This window comes from Phyllopteryx taeniolatus, chromosome 12, assembly GCF_024500385.1.
Source record: "Phyllopteryx taeniolatus isolate TA_2022b chromosome 12, UOR_Ptae_1.2, whole genome shotgun sequence".
In the NCBI taxonomy this organism is placed as follows: Eukaryota; Metazoa; Chordata; class Actinopteri; order Syngnathiformes; family Syngnathidae; genus Phyllopteryx; species Phyllopteryx taeniolatus.
In genome coordinates this window covers 24,036,099-24,053,683 of record NC_084513.1, presented here as the reverse complement: position 1 = coordinate 24,053,683, position 17,585 = coordinate 24,036,099, and the positions used below count along the sequence as shown (strand labels likewise).

The following is a 17,585-nucleotide window of genomic DNA, read 5'->3' as shown; positions in this document are numbered from 1 at the left end:
CCCCTGCATTTTTTTTTTTTTTTTTGCCATTTCCGGTAGCCGTTTTTTACTTTCCTTTCAGTAACAAGGAACAAAGCAACAACAATGGCGACCGCGACAGAACAAATGGACCTAGATGACCAGATGATACGTTTAATTACGCTGCAAAATTGATCGATAAGGCGGCAACGTAGATGGTACGTAGAACCAATGGGCACGCTGGTGCGTCGTCACAGCATGTGACTAAAACGGACCAATCACGAGAGATGATCTCTGCGGCGTTCGACGCGCAGCAACTATTTTTGCCGGGTGCGCGGCAAGCTACGCAAGCTACGGGGCAATTTGTCGGTCACGTGATGCGATGCGGGCGTTGTCGGCCGCGGGAGTATAAAGAGGCCTTAACATTAAAGCAATTTTAGCCAATCACAAGCCTGAAGAAAGCTGTTCCCGGAACAAAAGCTTGAAGAAAAGGCACAACGAGAACAATAAAACATAGAAAGGCACAGTGCTAAAACGCTACAATTAGCTGCCAACAAAAAAAGAAAATACGCTTACACATGTCCAACGCCAACTATTTAAGAACGGCTGTTTAGCCTAATTTCTACCAAACAGTATGGTTCGACGTTTCTATTGTAAAAGGTCCTGAACTATTCAACCTTTCAGCATTCACGGGCTATATAAAGCCAAAACCACGAGTAGTGCTATAATCTCTAACCCTAAAACCATTTCAGCCAGTCAGCCTGAAGAAAGTCCATCCAACCATCTCCTCTATACGGCTTATCTTGATCAGGGTCCCACAGAGCTGCGACCTACCCCGGCTGACTTTGGGCAAAAGGTGGACTCGACCCTCGACTGGTGGCCATTCACTCACACGGCCCGAAGAAACTCATTTGCGGAAAAGGCAGAACGAGAAGAATGAAATGTAGATTGAGACAGTGCTGCGTGCTAACAATAGCCAAGAAATGTCTTCCAATCACCTTACTATCATAACCCACTGCAGTATTTAAAATGGCACAATAAGCCTCATTTCAGCCAAGCAATTTCAATTGTAAATTATCCCAAACCATTTTTTTAGCGCCCTTTCATTGTGGTATGGGAAGCATTATGTTATGTTTTCCCTACGACATACTTCTGTTCAAACGATTCAGTTCCGTACATATTTTCCAGAGTTTCCATTGTAAGGGTTTTCAAAATAGCCCAGCTGAACATTTCAGCATCCGCCCCTCGAAAGAACGCTAGCAGTAGTACGGTACAAGTGGGGAAGAGTGATTGGTCGACAGATATTCTCTCGCTTTGACCGTCAAATAAAAGGCAAATATCATGAAGTATGATTCATCATTGGAAATTAAACAAATATTGACAATTTAAATGCTCGGTGGGCCATATTAAAGAACGGAGCAGGCCATGTGTGTCCCACTGGCCATAGTTTGCCTACTTGCTTTTCTAGTGCGGTGCTTTCTACGGAACAGTGCTTCAAATCAGTTATTTAGGTTTTGGATATGCACAAACTGCCTACCATTCCGAACTTATGGAAAACGGGTCTCAGTTGACAACCATGACACTGGATGGAACAATTCAAGGTCTGCTCCTGCGAATGCCAGGACGCACCCATTTATCACTGGCGTCGTCATACTCTCAATTCCAGGACCCGTGAATGTTTCATGTCAATAGGTCCAACCAATAACTAGCACAGCTAAAATCTCGCCCGTGGACATTACCATTCATTTGTGTCGCGCGGGGTCAACGACACGCCGCCGACAGGGACACGAGAGCGATGACTCAGCACAACGCCGGCGCGCTGAGTCAACCCCTTGAAATTCAGCACCTCTGTCTCACGAGGCCTCGTCCTTTGCGCCTCGTTGCTGCCGAGCGCAGCCTGTCGCGTCGGCGTGCTCGGATGAGTGCTGATGAAGACACACGGCGCGGCGTGGCCAGAGACGAGGGGCCATCCATTTCTCTTAGGCTCATCTCCATTCCCGCTACGCCGCCACCAGCCTCCCTCCCTCCCTCTCCCACTGAGTTATGCCCGCTCTCTCCCTCTCACGCCTTCCATCTTTCTAATTTTCACCTTTAATGCGGCACCCTTTCGCCCGGCTGCCAGCAGCAGCGCACGCGTTTTAGCGTTTCCTCCTTGACGGGCGCTGCCTTGGCCTCTAATCTCTCATCTGGTTTGATGTAATTAGAGCTAATGATGATTCCCTGATCCTCTGAGCGGCTCGTCCCCCTGGGCCACAACAGCGAGGAAAACTAGAAAGAGCCGGGGAGCAGAGGAGCACTGATAAAAGAGACACAGGCTCGTTTAGCACAGCTGATAGCATGTTGTGTGTGGATGCACGTGCGTGTGTGCGTGCACGTGTGTGTATGCGCCTGCCTAGTGTGTGCTTATTTGTTTAGAAAGATTGATTCCCTGCTGATGCCGCAAGCAGCAACGCAATTACCTTGCCTCGTAGCGAAGCGCAGTTTTGGGTGTGCTTGTGTGTGTACGTGTGTGTGTGTGTGCAGTCTTGCGTGTATGTGTGTGAGGAGTCGTACGTGTGTGTGTGCATGTGCGTTTAAACGTCGGGGGTTGATTGGCGGCGCGCTCGCAGACTTAGGGCCGGCTGCGGAAAGCGTCAAGCGGGAATAATCCATCATGGCCGTCCTGAGCGCTTAAATACACAAGCAGTGACTCCCCAGATCTGACAGTGGGGGGAAAAAACACACTTTTTCGCCTATCGCATGGGGGGGGGGGATAACCCAGCCCCCCCACCATATCTTCTGATACCAATTCAGTCAATCAGAAGCCTTTCTGGAAAAGGCAAAAAGATAAAGAAACAGGACGGTACAGTGAACCCCCATGTTTATAGCAGGGGATACGTTCTGGACCAACCCGCAAAATGGGGAAAATCCACAATAGCCATCCATCCATTTTCTGTACCATATTTAAAAAAATACATTCAAAAAGGCTCATAATAGTTTTCACCCAACCCTCGCTTGTGTAGGGTAAAACTAGACTCACTGTTGTCCCAATGGTTCTGTTTGGTACGTTATGTAGTTTTTCAGAGTAAACGTCCCACAATATCTGAACCACTCGACTTTTCAGTTGTACGGTATAGTTTGCCGCTGTCGGGTGAAGCCAAATAAGATGTTGTCGGATAACCGACCAAATGGAAACTGCTTTATATGAATTATTCGTTGAGGCCCCATTTCCACCAAACGGTATGTTTGAGCTCAATTGGGCAACTCCACTTTACAGGGTCCCAAAATCCAAAACCACCCACATTTTAGCACCCTCTCTTTCCTGTATGGGTAGCAAGAATAAACAATGGTTCCGTGTGGTATGGTACGCGTTACTCAGTCTTTCCATGATAAAAAGGTTCCAAAACATTCAATTGACTCTTTGCTAATGTAGTGTGAAGCTGGATACGCGAGACAGTGAATTTCCACTTCCGTGCTTAAATGGAATGCAGGAGTGGAACATGAAGAAAAAAAAAAAAAAAAAAAAAAAAAAGAGCGCAACCCAAAAAAAACACAACAACACTTTTTAGCCTCACGCTAAGGAGAGGGGAAAATAACCCGCAGGCTCCCCTCCATACGCAACCATTCACATTTCCCCGCAGAGACCCTCCACCCCCTACAGCAGGCTTTGATGGCGGCGCTGAAAGGGTCTACTTACATCCCAAATCTCCAGGCTACGTGATCGTCTGTGATCCAGCTGGAGGAAGAGAGAAGGAGAGAGCGGGGTTACAGAGGAGAGGGAGAGCGGAAGGAAGGCTTGTGACTGCGGATGGGGGGAAAACGCCGCGCAGCTGTAGCTATTAATAAGCCAAGAGTGGAAAAAGACAGCGCCGAGCCTGGAGATTAAGGCTCCGTCCCAATTTTCATTTCACGTCCGGCTCTCCTCGGGCCCCACGTCGTCTTTTCCCTCAGCCCCTTAACGACTCTCCAAACAAACAATGATGCCTCTCCTGCTCACCGTAGGAGCAGGCGCTTCCAAATGTTTAAAGATGAGCTGATAATTGCTCTTTTTTAGAACGCTGGGTCTTATGAGGGGAAAAAGGAGCCCGCCGGGAGCTAGAGGGAGGCCAAAGCCGCTTGCCGACAAGACAAAGGCGCCGGCGCTACGACGGGCGGGACTCACCACCAGGCTCCTGCTGGGCCGTAGTACCCTTTGAGCAGCGGCAAGGAGGACATGAGCAGGGGCAACCCCCACGCTATCAGATGGTAGAACCTGATAAAGACAAAAAAAAGGACAACGGTTTCATTGTGGAAGACCAGAGAGGGAAACTATTTCTGAGTTTATTAGTCACATTTTCCAAGCCAAATTCCACCGGACTGAGCATGAACCCTTCCATCAATTAAGTTTTCTTTTCATTGATGTTTGCTCGTTAGCAGGATGACATACGATTGCAGTAAACAAAATACCAAGAACTGATCATCTTTTCTTCCACTGGTTGCGGGCGTGCTGGAGCCCGTCCGTCCGTCCGTCCGTCCGTCCGTCCCCGGCTCAAATTATTCTCTCGCATTTTCGACAAAAGTAAAAACACCAATGACCTCTAGGGGGCATTCAAGGATTGGCCACTGACATAAGTTTAGGTCAAATCAACATTACAACATGACAGAAATAATGGGTGCTAACTTACTGTCATGAAATTACTTTAATAACTACTGTTAATGACATGCTTACTCTAACTTTTCTCACCGTCCCAGCTATATGGACGGGTGTTGTCCAGAGTTTGAGTCCGTCTGACTTTTCTATTTTCTTTGGTTGAATTTTACTGACAAAATTCAGGCATCTGTCGGCGATAAGAATATAAAACGGAAAATAAAGTAAGTGGAAAATTTGGCGTCGATCCAAATAGGGATTGTTGGGCCTTGGTGTCAGTCCGTGCTCTCCTGAGCGCCCTCGATAATCAACTATTCTCTTCCTCAGTTCACCCCTTCTCGCTTGCGCTCGCGTGCGGCAAAAGCCCCCGAACAAGCTAATCTAAAGTGTAATTACCCCCATTGCAGAGCAAAGGTTGATTTTGAAGATGGGAGGTCTGCAGCATAACCACAAACAGGAATTCCGGTCTCCCTTAGCAGGTGTTGCAATAATTCAATTTAAGAGCTCAGCTGGGTAAATGATGAGGTAAAAATCTAGGAAAAGCAAAACAAGAATTTACTCTCTTTTCCTTTTGTGTGCATTAAACAGCTTACCTTCATGGGAACATTTCAAGAAAGCTGAAGGGGCTAAAACTGCTTAGGGGGTGAACAAAAATCGTTGACTGCTATAAAAGAAGAAAATACTTAAGTGCCATATGTGCGTGTGTTAGATGTGAAGATTGTGTGTCTTTTGGGGTTGTCCATCAATACTTTATACAGCGAACAGCATCAGCCGGTCAATAGAGTGGAAGTCCGACCCTGGAATCTTCCGAGCGTGGTCAATCGAGCAGATGCGGCAGGGCTGACACGGACGCAATCCCATTCAGTATGTGCGTGCGTGTGTGTGTGTGTGCGCGCTCCCCTTGCTCCCAATCAAGCACACACGCAAACACACACACTCGCTCTCTTTTTCCATTTCTCTGTATTTCCCGCCTCTGCAGCCGTCTGATGGACACCAGTGTGAATATGTGGGAGGCGATGGCGTTAAAAAAAAAAAAAAAAAAAAAAAAAAAAAAGTGCCTGCTGGTGGTTTAAATAGAACAGGGCGGTGAGTGTGGGAGAGGGACGCACAGATTGGGATCCAGCCAGGGAGCGTGAGAGAAAGCTGAAAATCAGACAAAAGGGAGAGGAAACAACAAAGACAGCTTTCTAACAAGCACTATGTTTTTGTTTGTGTTTCCTTTGTTAAAAGTTGACCGTACTAGGATTGCATTGTCAAAAGCCTCTATCGCGCAGACAGCATGCAAAATGGCATCAGAGCCGTGACAGACGATTCAGAATGTATCGCCTTTTGCCTTTTACGCCAAACGCAGCAAAGGCAAGATATTCTCCTCACGGCACGCGCTTGCACATAGCGACGGAGTATCCCGTAATCAAGTCGTTAGATGACCTCCGCGTCTGGTGTGACATAGGAGGTGTGTCAGAAAAGTAAGTAAGTAAGTAAAAGTCAAGTTTTCTCCCCTTGAATTTGGTCCAGACGACCAACCGGCGCTTTCGTTGCCCCTTCCCCAGCATTTTTGGAACTTGTTGCAGGCTTCAAATTCCAAATGAGAGGATATTTACAATACAATAAATAAATCAATATAATGTTCTAAAGTTTGAACATGAAATAGCTTGTCTATCTATCTATGTCTTTGTAGTAGGGGTGTAACAATTCATTCATTATATCAATGTATCAATTAATATTCCTACGCTCCAACTCGATTGATCTGTGCTCAGCGAGTCAGCCTTCCGGATGAAAATACAGTATATTGATTTAAATCGTTTTACAAGGGAATCAATTGATTGCATCGATACGAACAAATAATGCGTTGGATTTACGCACGGCAGACTTTATGGAGGTATGCGTTGTATTTCCGAGAAACACACTTGTAATTCCTTTTACTATGCTTTCTTTTTCAGTTAGCACACAGCCGTTAGCATCCCCCGACGCTAACTTCTTCTTTGTAGTCTCTTTTCTTCCTTGTTTCATTTTCTACGCCCCACACCTAGTCACGTCTTTGCGTAGTGCCCCTAGTGGTTGGACCGAGACACGCGAGTGTGTGAGTGTCCTTTAGTGTCCTTTTGAAGCACTTTTAGTGACGTTTAATACTTCGGGATGTCTGACGGACGGGATGAGAAGGCGGCAAGCGAGGAATTATCAATAAGGATGCGTATGTGTGTGACTCGTGGCAGTCGCCGTGCACGTTGAAGCTTTTCAAGGTCGCTAGCTGAGCTCGCTAGCCACTAACATAGAGAAGAGATGCGTCCGTGATCAACATATCGCTCAGCAGAGCTCAAGTGTGAGTCTTAAGTGTCGTGAATGCGATTATCGTGTGAAAAGGTGTACTGTAGCAATGCTGAGTGTCGCTAAATGCGCAACTAAGTGCGGCTGTCGTAGAAATCTTTGAAACTTTAGAAAGAACGATAGAGTACGAGGAGGAACTTTGTCAGGCAAAAGAGGAGAACAAGCGACAACGTCAACTACTGGCTACAAAGAACTGCTTTGTTCATTTATTTAGCTCTTGATGCATTATTATCACTATTCCTAAAAGTTTTTCCTCACGGAAACCTCACAGTGCAACTTGCCGTTTCCCCCGTTGCTTTATTGCAGAGCAATACAAGCACATCAGGAAAAACTTCATATTTAATGACCATAATTAATTGTACCGCAGTCCTTTACAAGCACGGGAATGGAGGAAAATTCCCCTGCGTTGTCCAGTATGTCAGTATCTCAGTCACACTGGATGAATTTTCAGTCAAAAAGTTACTGAATCGATGTCCAGCCACTGAATCGTTTTGGATCGCATCGTTCGCATAAATGAACCAATATCGTCACCCACGTATCGTGATACGAATCGAACGGTCAACCACGAACAGTGATCGTTGCTAAAACGAAAAAAACGTCACACCCCTACTTTGTAGTATATTCAATCTTATATAGGTTGAAAAGGATTTGCCTTTTACAAAACATCCCAACTCCATTGGCCCTTGTTTTGCGCGCACACAAAATGTCGGTGGTGAACAAACGACTCGAAATCCAACAGGAAAGGGACGAGCAAGTACGGCGAGGAGGCGCTCGCCAGCAGGAGGAGAGATACAAATGGTGAAATCAGCGCTGCCGTTCCCTGGTGTGACGCCTGCCGGTGGAAGGGGAGGTGAGGAAGGAAGAGGGGAGGGAGGGTGCCTTGTCAGGAAATCAATGTCGAGAGCTCGCTGACACACCAGCTGCGGCGCGCGCGCGCGCGCACGCCGCCCGCTCGCTCGTTCTCGCTCGCAGCACAGCGAGAGGGAACTGACGAGGTCCAGAGCGCGGCGCAACATGGGCTTAATGAGGCACAGCAGGCCACGACGCGTTCCGTATTACGCATACCCCCGCGCGCACGGCCATATGCGCACGCACGCACACAAACGCATGCTTGGCTTGCCTAGACAGCCCCCAGCTTCAGCCCCAACACCCCCACCCCATCACCCACCCGCCACCCTCTCCAGCTGACATCTCTCTGCCCTCAGCCTGAATCCGCCCTTCAAACGCACATTAGCATACATGCGCATGCTCTTTCTCTCTCTCTTTCTCTCTCTCTCTCTCTCTCTTCCTCCCATCCTCCCTCCCTCCCTCCCTCCCTCGCTCTCTTGCATGCACTTCAATCAGTCTTGGCTCATCCCGCCTCGGCTCCCCCTCTCCTCTGGCAATTTGTTCATTCATAAACCATCACAATGAGCCAACATTGTGTGTGCGTGCGTGGGGGGGAGGGGGGAGGGGGGAGTGTGAGAGAGGAGGGAGGAGTTTTGGTTTGGGGGCTGAAGGGTAATTGTGCATGCGTGCAAAGGCACATCCCCGCCCGACTAAACACACACAGCTTACGTATGTGCAGTCAATTCACGAAAAGCCCCTCGACGCTTGCCGCTAACACACGAACCGATTAGCGGAGCGCCGCTCCCCCCCCCCCCATTCTTCTTCACAGCACGCACAAAAACAAAGGCGCATCCTCCCCCCGCCCCTCACTTTCGTCCTTAGCCCATTTTACACTGCCTGTGAAAGCCGTGAGTTCCCCACTATTTTCCTGTGTCGCGGTTCTGTAACATAACACACAAACACGGGGATGGGCGGGGGGGGGGGGGTCGGCGTTAATGTGCAAATTTGCCGCTTTTCGGAGGTAAACAGTAATCCCTTGCTATATCATGGTTCACCTACTGCGGATTCACTGCATCGCGCATTTAAAAATATATATTTTTCTGTATATTTTGGCAATTGTCGCGGTAAAATAAGCATTTTCTAGCCCAAAACAATAAAACAAAATGAAAATTCATTAAAACAAATATTACAAAGAATAAAATACCTGTACAGTGCAGTACATAAGCTCAGTTGTGCTGACCGGGGAGATTCTAGAGTGTCTTTGAACGCATCGCTTCTCCTTGCGTGCAAGGGCGACCAAGGGGCAGGGGAGTGTAGAGAGTTTGTTGGCGGGGTTTTGTTACTTTATCAATAAATGTGAAATAAATAGACTAACATCTCGGCGTGTACCATTGGAATACGTCACAATACTTTTATTTCAAGCCCACGATGCCACCCAAGTGTTCTGCGCATTCCAAGCGGCAGAGGAAGATGGTGGCGGTAGCAGCTAACGAGCAGTCAAGATGCAACTTAGCGACCTTTTGAGGGACGGTAGAGGTTTGCGGCTGTCGGCATAAATTCATCTTCAGTCCGCTACAGAAGGAAGGACGAAAATAATATCAGGGTGACAGCTGTAAAAAAAACCTGGCCACCACTTTGCGTCTGTCACCTGCTGCGAGGGTGGTCCGGAACCTAACCCCCGCAATAAACGGAGGGATCCCTGTAGCACCCTTACACTAGCCCCTTTCAAATTGTCGATTGAAGCCGGGAATTTTGGGAATGGGGGTTGGAGTGAACCCGCAAATGTTCTTCTGCCTTTGGAGGTAGTTTCCTAGGTGGGACACTGCCTGCGTTCGAGGGCTCTAAAGTCGAACACCTTGGTACTACAGCGGACCGCCGCTGTTACGGGTCTAATGTTGCCGCAGAAGGAGGACGTTGCAAGGTCAACTTCGTCCCCTCCATTTCATGTTGATGAGTTCGCTTGTTGACGTTTACAAGCAGAAGCCTCTTTCACGACGAGACCCATCACAATTAGCACATCACGGCCTTAATTGAAGCGCTGGCATTTATCCACCTGTGCCATTTATACAAACCCAAGCGATTGTGCGAACTTTCACATCAGGTGCAATCAGGTAATTAGTTGACGTCAGTGCCAGCGTCTGGTGTGACGGACAGTGACAAATGCTTGCAACACAACAGAGCAGAGGAGGTGAGTATCAAGCGTTCAACTTTACACCCTGATAACACCATCGCGGAACACTATTGTACACGCAGGCAGCGCCACGCCTCTGCTATGACTCTGTTACAACCATATTGCCAGGTAGACGTGGTACCGCCATTCCGCGTCAGTGGCGCTTGTACAGATCAAACCGCTGCCTTTTAAGCCGAACCCAGCAAAGCGCTATATTGCCACTAGTGTGCCAACGCCTCGTGTGACTCAAAATCATTTTCCTAGCGTGACAACTGCTTTCAAGACAACACGGTGGGAGAAGTGAAAGTCAGGCGTGAAACGTCACATGACCTACCGTCGTTACGGAACAGCGCCCCAATTCCGTGTCGGTGACGTTGACACAGAAAAGCCACGAGCCAAAAGATGTACAGGTAGAAACCTCTTTTAGGAAAAGAACCAGCAAAATTAGCGCATCATAGCCCAAAACAGAAGATTTATCTGCCCTTGCTTTTTCTACAGAACCCAGCAAAGGAGGGTATACACTCAATTATGCAAGCTCTCATTTATACAGAACAGCAATGCGAATTAGAGCGTCGAAAACGCCAGCAATTACAGGTGGTGTGAAAGGGGCTCTGGATAAGGATCGGTACTGAGCCCATTCCGGACCCCCGAGCAGGCATCATCCCTGGGCTCATAAACCCCTCTCTTTCTGAGTTATACCGCCATTATATCCTCCGGCTTATTGCTAATCAATACAGGGGAACTCCCTAGAGGGAGGGCTGGCGGGCCCAACACAACACTCTCACCCCCGCTCACACGCACACAAACACATGAGTGTGGGACAAGTGTGCACACCTAAGCACATCTACAGAATAGGAGCAGGAACAATCGACTTGGCTGGGCGAACAGAGTGGCTGCTAATTTGTTAAAGCTGCTTGTTCTTCCACCCACGGCGCACATTCATTTTTTAAAACGTCCTACACACACGCACAAATAAATTCACACTTGCTCCGCGGAAAGCGCTCAGGGGAGTTTGAGCGACAGGGACGCCGAGCCACAAAGCGTGAAGATGTGTGCGCGCACACACGCAGCCACACAAGCTCGCACTTAGCGGCTGACACTCACTCCCTTTTCAATTAGAGTGGCGGCTGGCTGGAACGGAAAAGGAGGGAGGGATGGGGGTTGGGGGGGGGGGGTGGCGGACGGGAGATGGCTGTCAGGGCGCTGCAGGGAAACACATGCTCTGGCAGGCCGAACACACACACACACACGCACGCACGCGCACACGCACTCCTGGGGAAGCGGCCATCACAAAATAAGACATAAGTCTCTTCTTTTACGGCAAAAAGCAAGTCCGCCTGCTATTCCGCCTCACTTGTTTATGCGGAACTTATCAACGCCAGCAATATGGCGCCCCAGCGGGTGAATTTGAATAGCGCCTTCGCATCAGCGTTTTTAATGAGCTTCTACGCCGTTCAAGGCTGTCCCAATTACACAGACATCAGTGCCGGGCGCCGTTCTTACATCGGCAGCCCCACTTCGCGTCTCTGTACGGAGCTGTGAGGCGTAAAAAAAGCAACGCGGCGATTCCGGCCTGGATCGGAAAAATACAATACCACCCGGCAGAGACTTACTACAAGAAAAAATAAAACATTTATGATATTATAAAACATGGAGCATCATAGTTTCGTTCGTTTGTAGCGCAACACACTGTGAGTCAACATAAATGCAACAAGCAGTGGTTCATGTCATGTTAAATGATGATTGTTGTTTCTGCAATCAGCAATGTGCGCTCTGAAAAGAAGTCAGTAGCTTGTAATGAATAACCTTTATCATGTAATCTTGCAACAAATTGCAAAAAAAAAAAAAAGAAACGTCGACAAGAGAAAAATGGTCGACCAAAAATTCAAAGCTGGTGGAGCTCCATATTTATGTGTGTTTGCCCGACCACACCGTGAGAAAGTACCGTTTGCGCACTGCAATGAATGGCCTTTATTTCGAAGCCACACAATAAAACAAAAGAGGCAGTTAGCATCTGGTGCAACATCAATTCTTTTCAAATGCAACTTAAGTCACCGTAGGTAATACAAGCCTATGGCACATGTGGTGCACAAAGGATGACCTTAAATGGCAACAATGTAACATTTTTCATTCGGGGACTACATGATGAATTAAATGGCTTGAGAAAAAAAAAAAAAAAAAAAATCCTCTAACCAAACGTGTTTGTTTTAAACCACATCGTGGCGACATGCTGTTTCTGCAATCAGCAGGGTGCGCTATGGTAAAAGTCCAACCAAAGCTTTCAAAGGCCTTTCATCTAAATCCATACACAGAAAAGACATAAGTGAATACAAACAACAATCAAACGTAAGATGATGGGGATGTGCCATTTTTAATATGGGGCAACGGCAAAGTTAGTCAAAACCTCAAACAAAAATTAACAAATTGCATTTGTGTTTGTTTTCCATGACAACATCATGGCGAGCCCCCAATTCTGCAATCGGCAGCATGTCCTCTGGCAAGAACCAGACAGAAGATGGTGATGAAGAAGTCAGTAAATTTTAACGAGCACTCTTGTATTCTATATTGAAACAGTTCCTCTGACATCGGAAGTATCAGAGGCGACGGTCTGCGAGGTTGTGTGAAGTTTAACAGCCGATCACGGCCGCTTTTAGTCGAAAGCAATTGTCTACAGTTCATTATGCTCGATGTCTAATTATCCCAATGCGCCAAGCTGCACGGCTCCGTGACCGCACACCCCGGACACGTCAATGTCACGCGTCGGTGAGTTGAGTCTGAAAGGGACAGGCGAATGAATCCCGGCTCTACCGTTACGCCAATTTGCGGGGAAGCCAGTGTGAAAGCGGCTTAGAGAATGATGTAAGACGTTCAGATTAGGGGGACAGGAGTCTACCGTTCTTGCTTCCCTCCAACTCAAATAGCAAAAAGAGTCAATCAATTCTTCAATATGCATTTTTGAGGCCTTCATGGAAATCATTCGCGGTTGAGTTTGGAGTATTTCTGCGCACGAGCTAACAAACAATCCAAAAATTATCCCTCAAAAAAAAAAAATAATAATTAAAATAAAAAATGGGGCTTCGAGGCCAGTTGAGGTGAGGGCGTGGAGGAGGCATGGAGCTTGCGCAGAGCAGATCATGTGACCCTTCAGGCACGTGCACACATCGAGCCCAAGTGGTGCTCAAGCACCTGTCCGTTTGTCTCAAATGGAAAAAAGGGGCCTTTTTGCTGCAGACCATGTTCTTTCTTTATTCAACAATATTAAAAAAATAAAAAATAAATAAATAAAATAAAAAAAATAAAACAGATTACCATCGCTGTCATCAATTCCACCCAGAGTGTTTTGATATTTGCGGGGCATTTATTAGAGTTGTTAGGAGAATTGTACATATCCTCCCACAATGGTGGCAGTCCTGTGCTGACCGCCATTTATTCTCAACACAGGCACATCCCCATTTTTGAGGGTGTGCGCACTTGTGCAACCACATTATCTCAGTTGTTTATTTTTACTTCCCCTCTCATTTTTTTTAATTGAGTTGCGCAGGTTAAAGATTCATTAATAGTCCATTTTTTTCAAATCATTAATCTCGGTCTTATTGTTTTTATGTCACAAAAAGCTGATGTCCGTTAACAGTTGACTGCGTTGATTGTTAACAGAAACCAATGTGAATATATACTACTGTTTTTCTACTAATAGTGTTCATAATTTTGTCGACGGGTTCTCGTTTCTTTTGGCTCGAGCACCTGCCCCCAAAAATGTCTGCGCACGTGCCTGTCATGCGACCCTTACTCACGTTTCGTACGTGTGAGTGCTCATCTCCCTGACCAGGTTCAAGTACAGGTTCAGCGTGATGAGGCAAACCCAGGCCAAGGCGCTCCAGTCTGCACAGGGGGACAACAACAACAAGGTCAGAATGCAACACAGCTCCCAACCCCACACCCGCATGCGCGCACACGCACACACTCATATGTATATGTGACATTTTTTGATGAATGGAAGCCCATTCCGGAGTAATATGAGGGAAACCTGTGGCTTATGGTGATGTATGAGAGGGGGGAGCTCGGAGAGAGATAATGATGAACTATGAAAAAGCAGAGCGAGATAACGGCGGCGTGGGTGCGCAGAGAGACGGCGGCGGGATTCCAACATGGTGGAATGTAAAGAAGCTGACACAAAAGGGAGAACGTGAAACAAAGCGCTCGCGTCCCTTGTTCTTCTTCGGTTTTCAGCCTTCCTCATTATTGTGTGTGTCCTTGTGTGTGTGTGTTTTTCTTGACAGGACAGGCAAGGCCGCTCGTCACAATGATGAATTCCCGGCGCTGCGTGCTCAGCTTACTCGCTTTCACACAACACAACCACGCGCACAAAAACCAAGCGGGAGCGGCGTGCGGTGACTAAGAAAGTAGGCCGGCCGGCTGTCTCTGGCATCTTTCGCAATAAATCACCGTCTCCGGGACAAGCCAAATGCATCTTACGCAACCGGACCGCGACCGGATCTGTGCTTTAATTTAGGGGTGGGCAACCTACGGCCCCTGGGCCATAAACAACTGGCCGACATATACTGGAGGTCCTTCAGTTCATGACGCTCCCGACAAGCAACGTTTCGAGGTTGCAAACTGTGCGCGAAGAACAAGTTTGAGCAGCGTAAACATTCATTGATCCTCATTATGCGGCATAAGGCGGCACTCTGAGTTAGCACCGTACTTAGTTTTTCATCCATCCATCCCTCCATCCCTCCATTTTTTTTGTACCGCTTATACTCATTCCAGAACAATTTGTGCAAAATTGCATGAATTCCCATATTTCAATTTTCGGTCAAGAACATTTTCGCAGCAGAGCTGCCAAATGTTACAGAATGTCCCTATTTTGTTGCGCAAATCGCTAACGCTACTCGTTACGGCCGTAACACAGATTGTTCCGGAAATTGGGGGGGGGATCCATCATCTGACATTACCGGCCACTATGGCGCTGTGTCCGGCCACCATGATGAAAAGAGGGAGAAGAAAAAGCTGCTTGGGGGTATCCTATTTTATTATGCGATCCCCCACCCGCACCAAAGCAGTGAGTTTTTTAGTTTAAGGAAAGGAAGAAAAGAAACAAAGCCTTTGTACTTTCATGCTTGGTAGAGGTAGTAAAAGCACAGCGGAATGATATAAAAAGGCCCAAAAACATTTAACCCACAAATCCTCGTAATATAGAATTTTTTTGGATATAGATTTAGTATGTCCCTCAGACGATTTTATGAAAACCGAAATAGCCCCTGATAGGAAAAAGGTTCCCCCACCCCTGTTTTAACGCGTACCTGCCCCCTTATCCCAACACATTTCATAACGTTTTATTGGTGTGAATTTAAAAGCAGCGCTACGGCGCGCGGCTCCCACCAGTCTCGACGCCACACAGAACAAAGTGCCTGTTCAGGTTTATGTACAGCCGTTTGTCCCCAGCGTGAGGATGCTCGTGATAAAGCGAGCTGACACGCGGCAACCCTGCAGCACTAACTCACTGCCCATTACGCCGCGGCCGCCTCAGTGTGCACGTTTGCCTGTGAGAGCAATAAAAAAAAAAAGCACCGTCGAAGAGGCGTATTAGCGCCGAGCCCTAACTAAGAATCCAAATGCTAATCGGCGGGGCTAAAGTGGCCGTATAATTGCCATCAAAATGGCCAGCTTTAGTGTAAAAACAAGGCACGCGCACATGCAAATTGCAGTGGAAATAGGTTCTTGAATGCGCAATTGGAATACCAGTGAGGCGAGTTGACATCAAAACTGGATTATACTATTTTTTCAGGGAAATCTTAATAACGATGTAGAGGGAAAATGACATTTTACCACAAAATGCTTAAAATTGTGAAAGCGCACATCACCTCATATAGCTAAGGTGGGGCGCAAAGATACCGATAACTGCGCCGATTTTGAGCACCCTACCAATCAAAGTCAGCTTAGGTCCGGTTGTCTGATGTCTATAAAAGATTATCTTGATCGAGGATCCTGTGTTATGTTGTGTGTTATTAAATTTGTCCTCCGTATTTGGCTTGACAAATGGCCACAAAAATGCCGATCATTGTTTTCCGAAGTAATTTCTTGTTTACAAATGTCGTATTTGATTATACACAAAGATATTACAACTGCTTTACTATCATAATAAATATAATTATTAGACTTTACACCGATTTTATCGAGCTGATCGGTATCGACCGATATTTAGCATTTTATGCTGATCGGCTTTAACGTCATAATTCGCCGATCCGATCAACTCCGCAAAAGACATTTTCTCTGTGTCGCCGCGTACACAGTATATTTGAATCCAAAAGCTAGTTTATGTTTAGCCTTGTCGCGTGTCTTTTGACGTAGTATTGGAAATATCTGACGGCCAATAAAGTTATTAAAAAATAAAAACATGTCGGCGGTGTGGAACAGACAACACGTAATGCCCGGATCAGACGACAAGACAAATTTGCTCTTTCACGATTGCACTATGTCCGACTACTGCAATAAAATCTTGTATTCCGATACCACCGCATCCCGTTTTTTACCATCATCGGGCTCTATCTTGTCAACTCAAATGCGACCGGATACACGCGTTACCGTGGCGACGACAACACGAGTGCAGCGAGCCGACTGTATTATAAGGACAAAAACGGGGGGAGAAAACGTGCGTAATTTGATAATCGATTAGTTGGTGATCAATCGATTCATCGTTGCACCTCTAGAGCCCCAAAGCGCATAGTGAAGGAAAACATTTTTCAATTCGGTGGCGCCTGCCAACAAGCTCACCACCAGCTTCACATACACAATGAATGAGTTACTCAACAGCGCACTGCGCCGTGCGAAGTCAAGCGTGGTTTAACGACCAAAGGAAAGGAAGAGGAAACTGCTCTAACAGTTCAGAGGCCACAATACTGGTGTGTGTGTGTATATTTTAATTTATATATATATATACTGGATCATCATATTGATATTTTATCCTACCCTTAATCTGTAATGGAAATGTGCTTTCACGCACACACAATGTAGGCATGTCATATATTTTTTTGGTGCGTTGAACATTTTTGGGGATGGTATGATACATTCCAGCCTTGAGTGTCTGCTTTTTTTGATTGGAGGAAAATTATCTCGCCATAAAGACACGGACACCGTTCACTCCCATGTGTTACGCCATCCCCACAGGCGTGGCTTTCCTGGCGAGGGTGTGTGAAAACTGCTGAATAGTCGAGTGCCGCATCACCACCCTAATGGCTGCTTTATAGGCTTTCTATGCAAATGTAGAGCACATATGTGCTCCTTTAGCTTGAGAACGGCAGGATACAATGCACCACTTATGTGGGAAAGCAGGAGTGGATATCTCTTTATACAGCGGAACCTCCAAACATGGTGCAATTTGGAGTTCAATGAAAATGTTGCGGGGGGGGGGAAGATAAAACATCACGAGACGTCAGCAAATCTCTGGATGATTAAAGCCTCAAGTTCCTTTTTCTTTGGCTTTTTGTGCTGCCACCAGAGAAGGATACCAGTGATGATAACCAGAGAACAGGAAATGGAACTCATTCTATATAGGAAAGAGTCTGGCTGCTCCGTATATGTGCAATACAGTTAAGTAAATAGGAATTATACAGACAAATTCATTCTACCTGCTAATGCACATTGCATGTCGCTGAAAGCCTTATGTCTAATGACTAGCGTAACCACAATGACTACAGAAGA

At 46.8% G+C, this 17,585-nt stretch overlaps 1 protein-coding gene across 4 annotated transcripts in view; it reads right to left on the bottom strand.

The window, feature by feature from the left end:
* si:dkey-100n23.5 overlaps positions 1-17,585 on the bottom strand; it is a 75,004-nt gene that overhangs the window by 48,402 nt on the left and 9,017 nt on the right. For all 4 annotated transcript variants that reach the window (XM_061791682.1, XM_061791679.1, XM_061791678.1 and 1 more), the window contains exons 6-8: positions 13,679-13,766; positions 4,100-4,189; positions 3,635-3,673 (exon numbers count right to left, since the gene is read on the bottom strand). In XM_061791682.1, the coding sequence (XP_061647666.1) occupies positions 3,635-3,673; positions 4,100-4,189; positions 13,679-13,766 (217 nt within the window). The remainder of the gene's footprint in view (positions 1-3,634; positions 3,674-4,099; positions 4,190-13,678; positions 13,767-17,585) is intronic.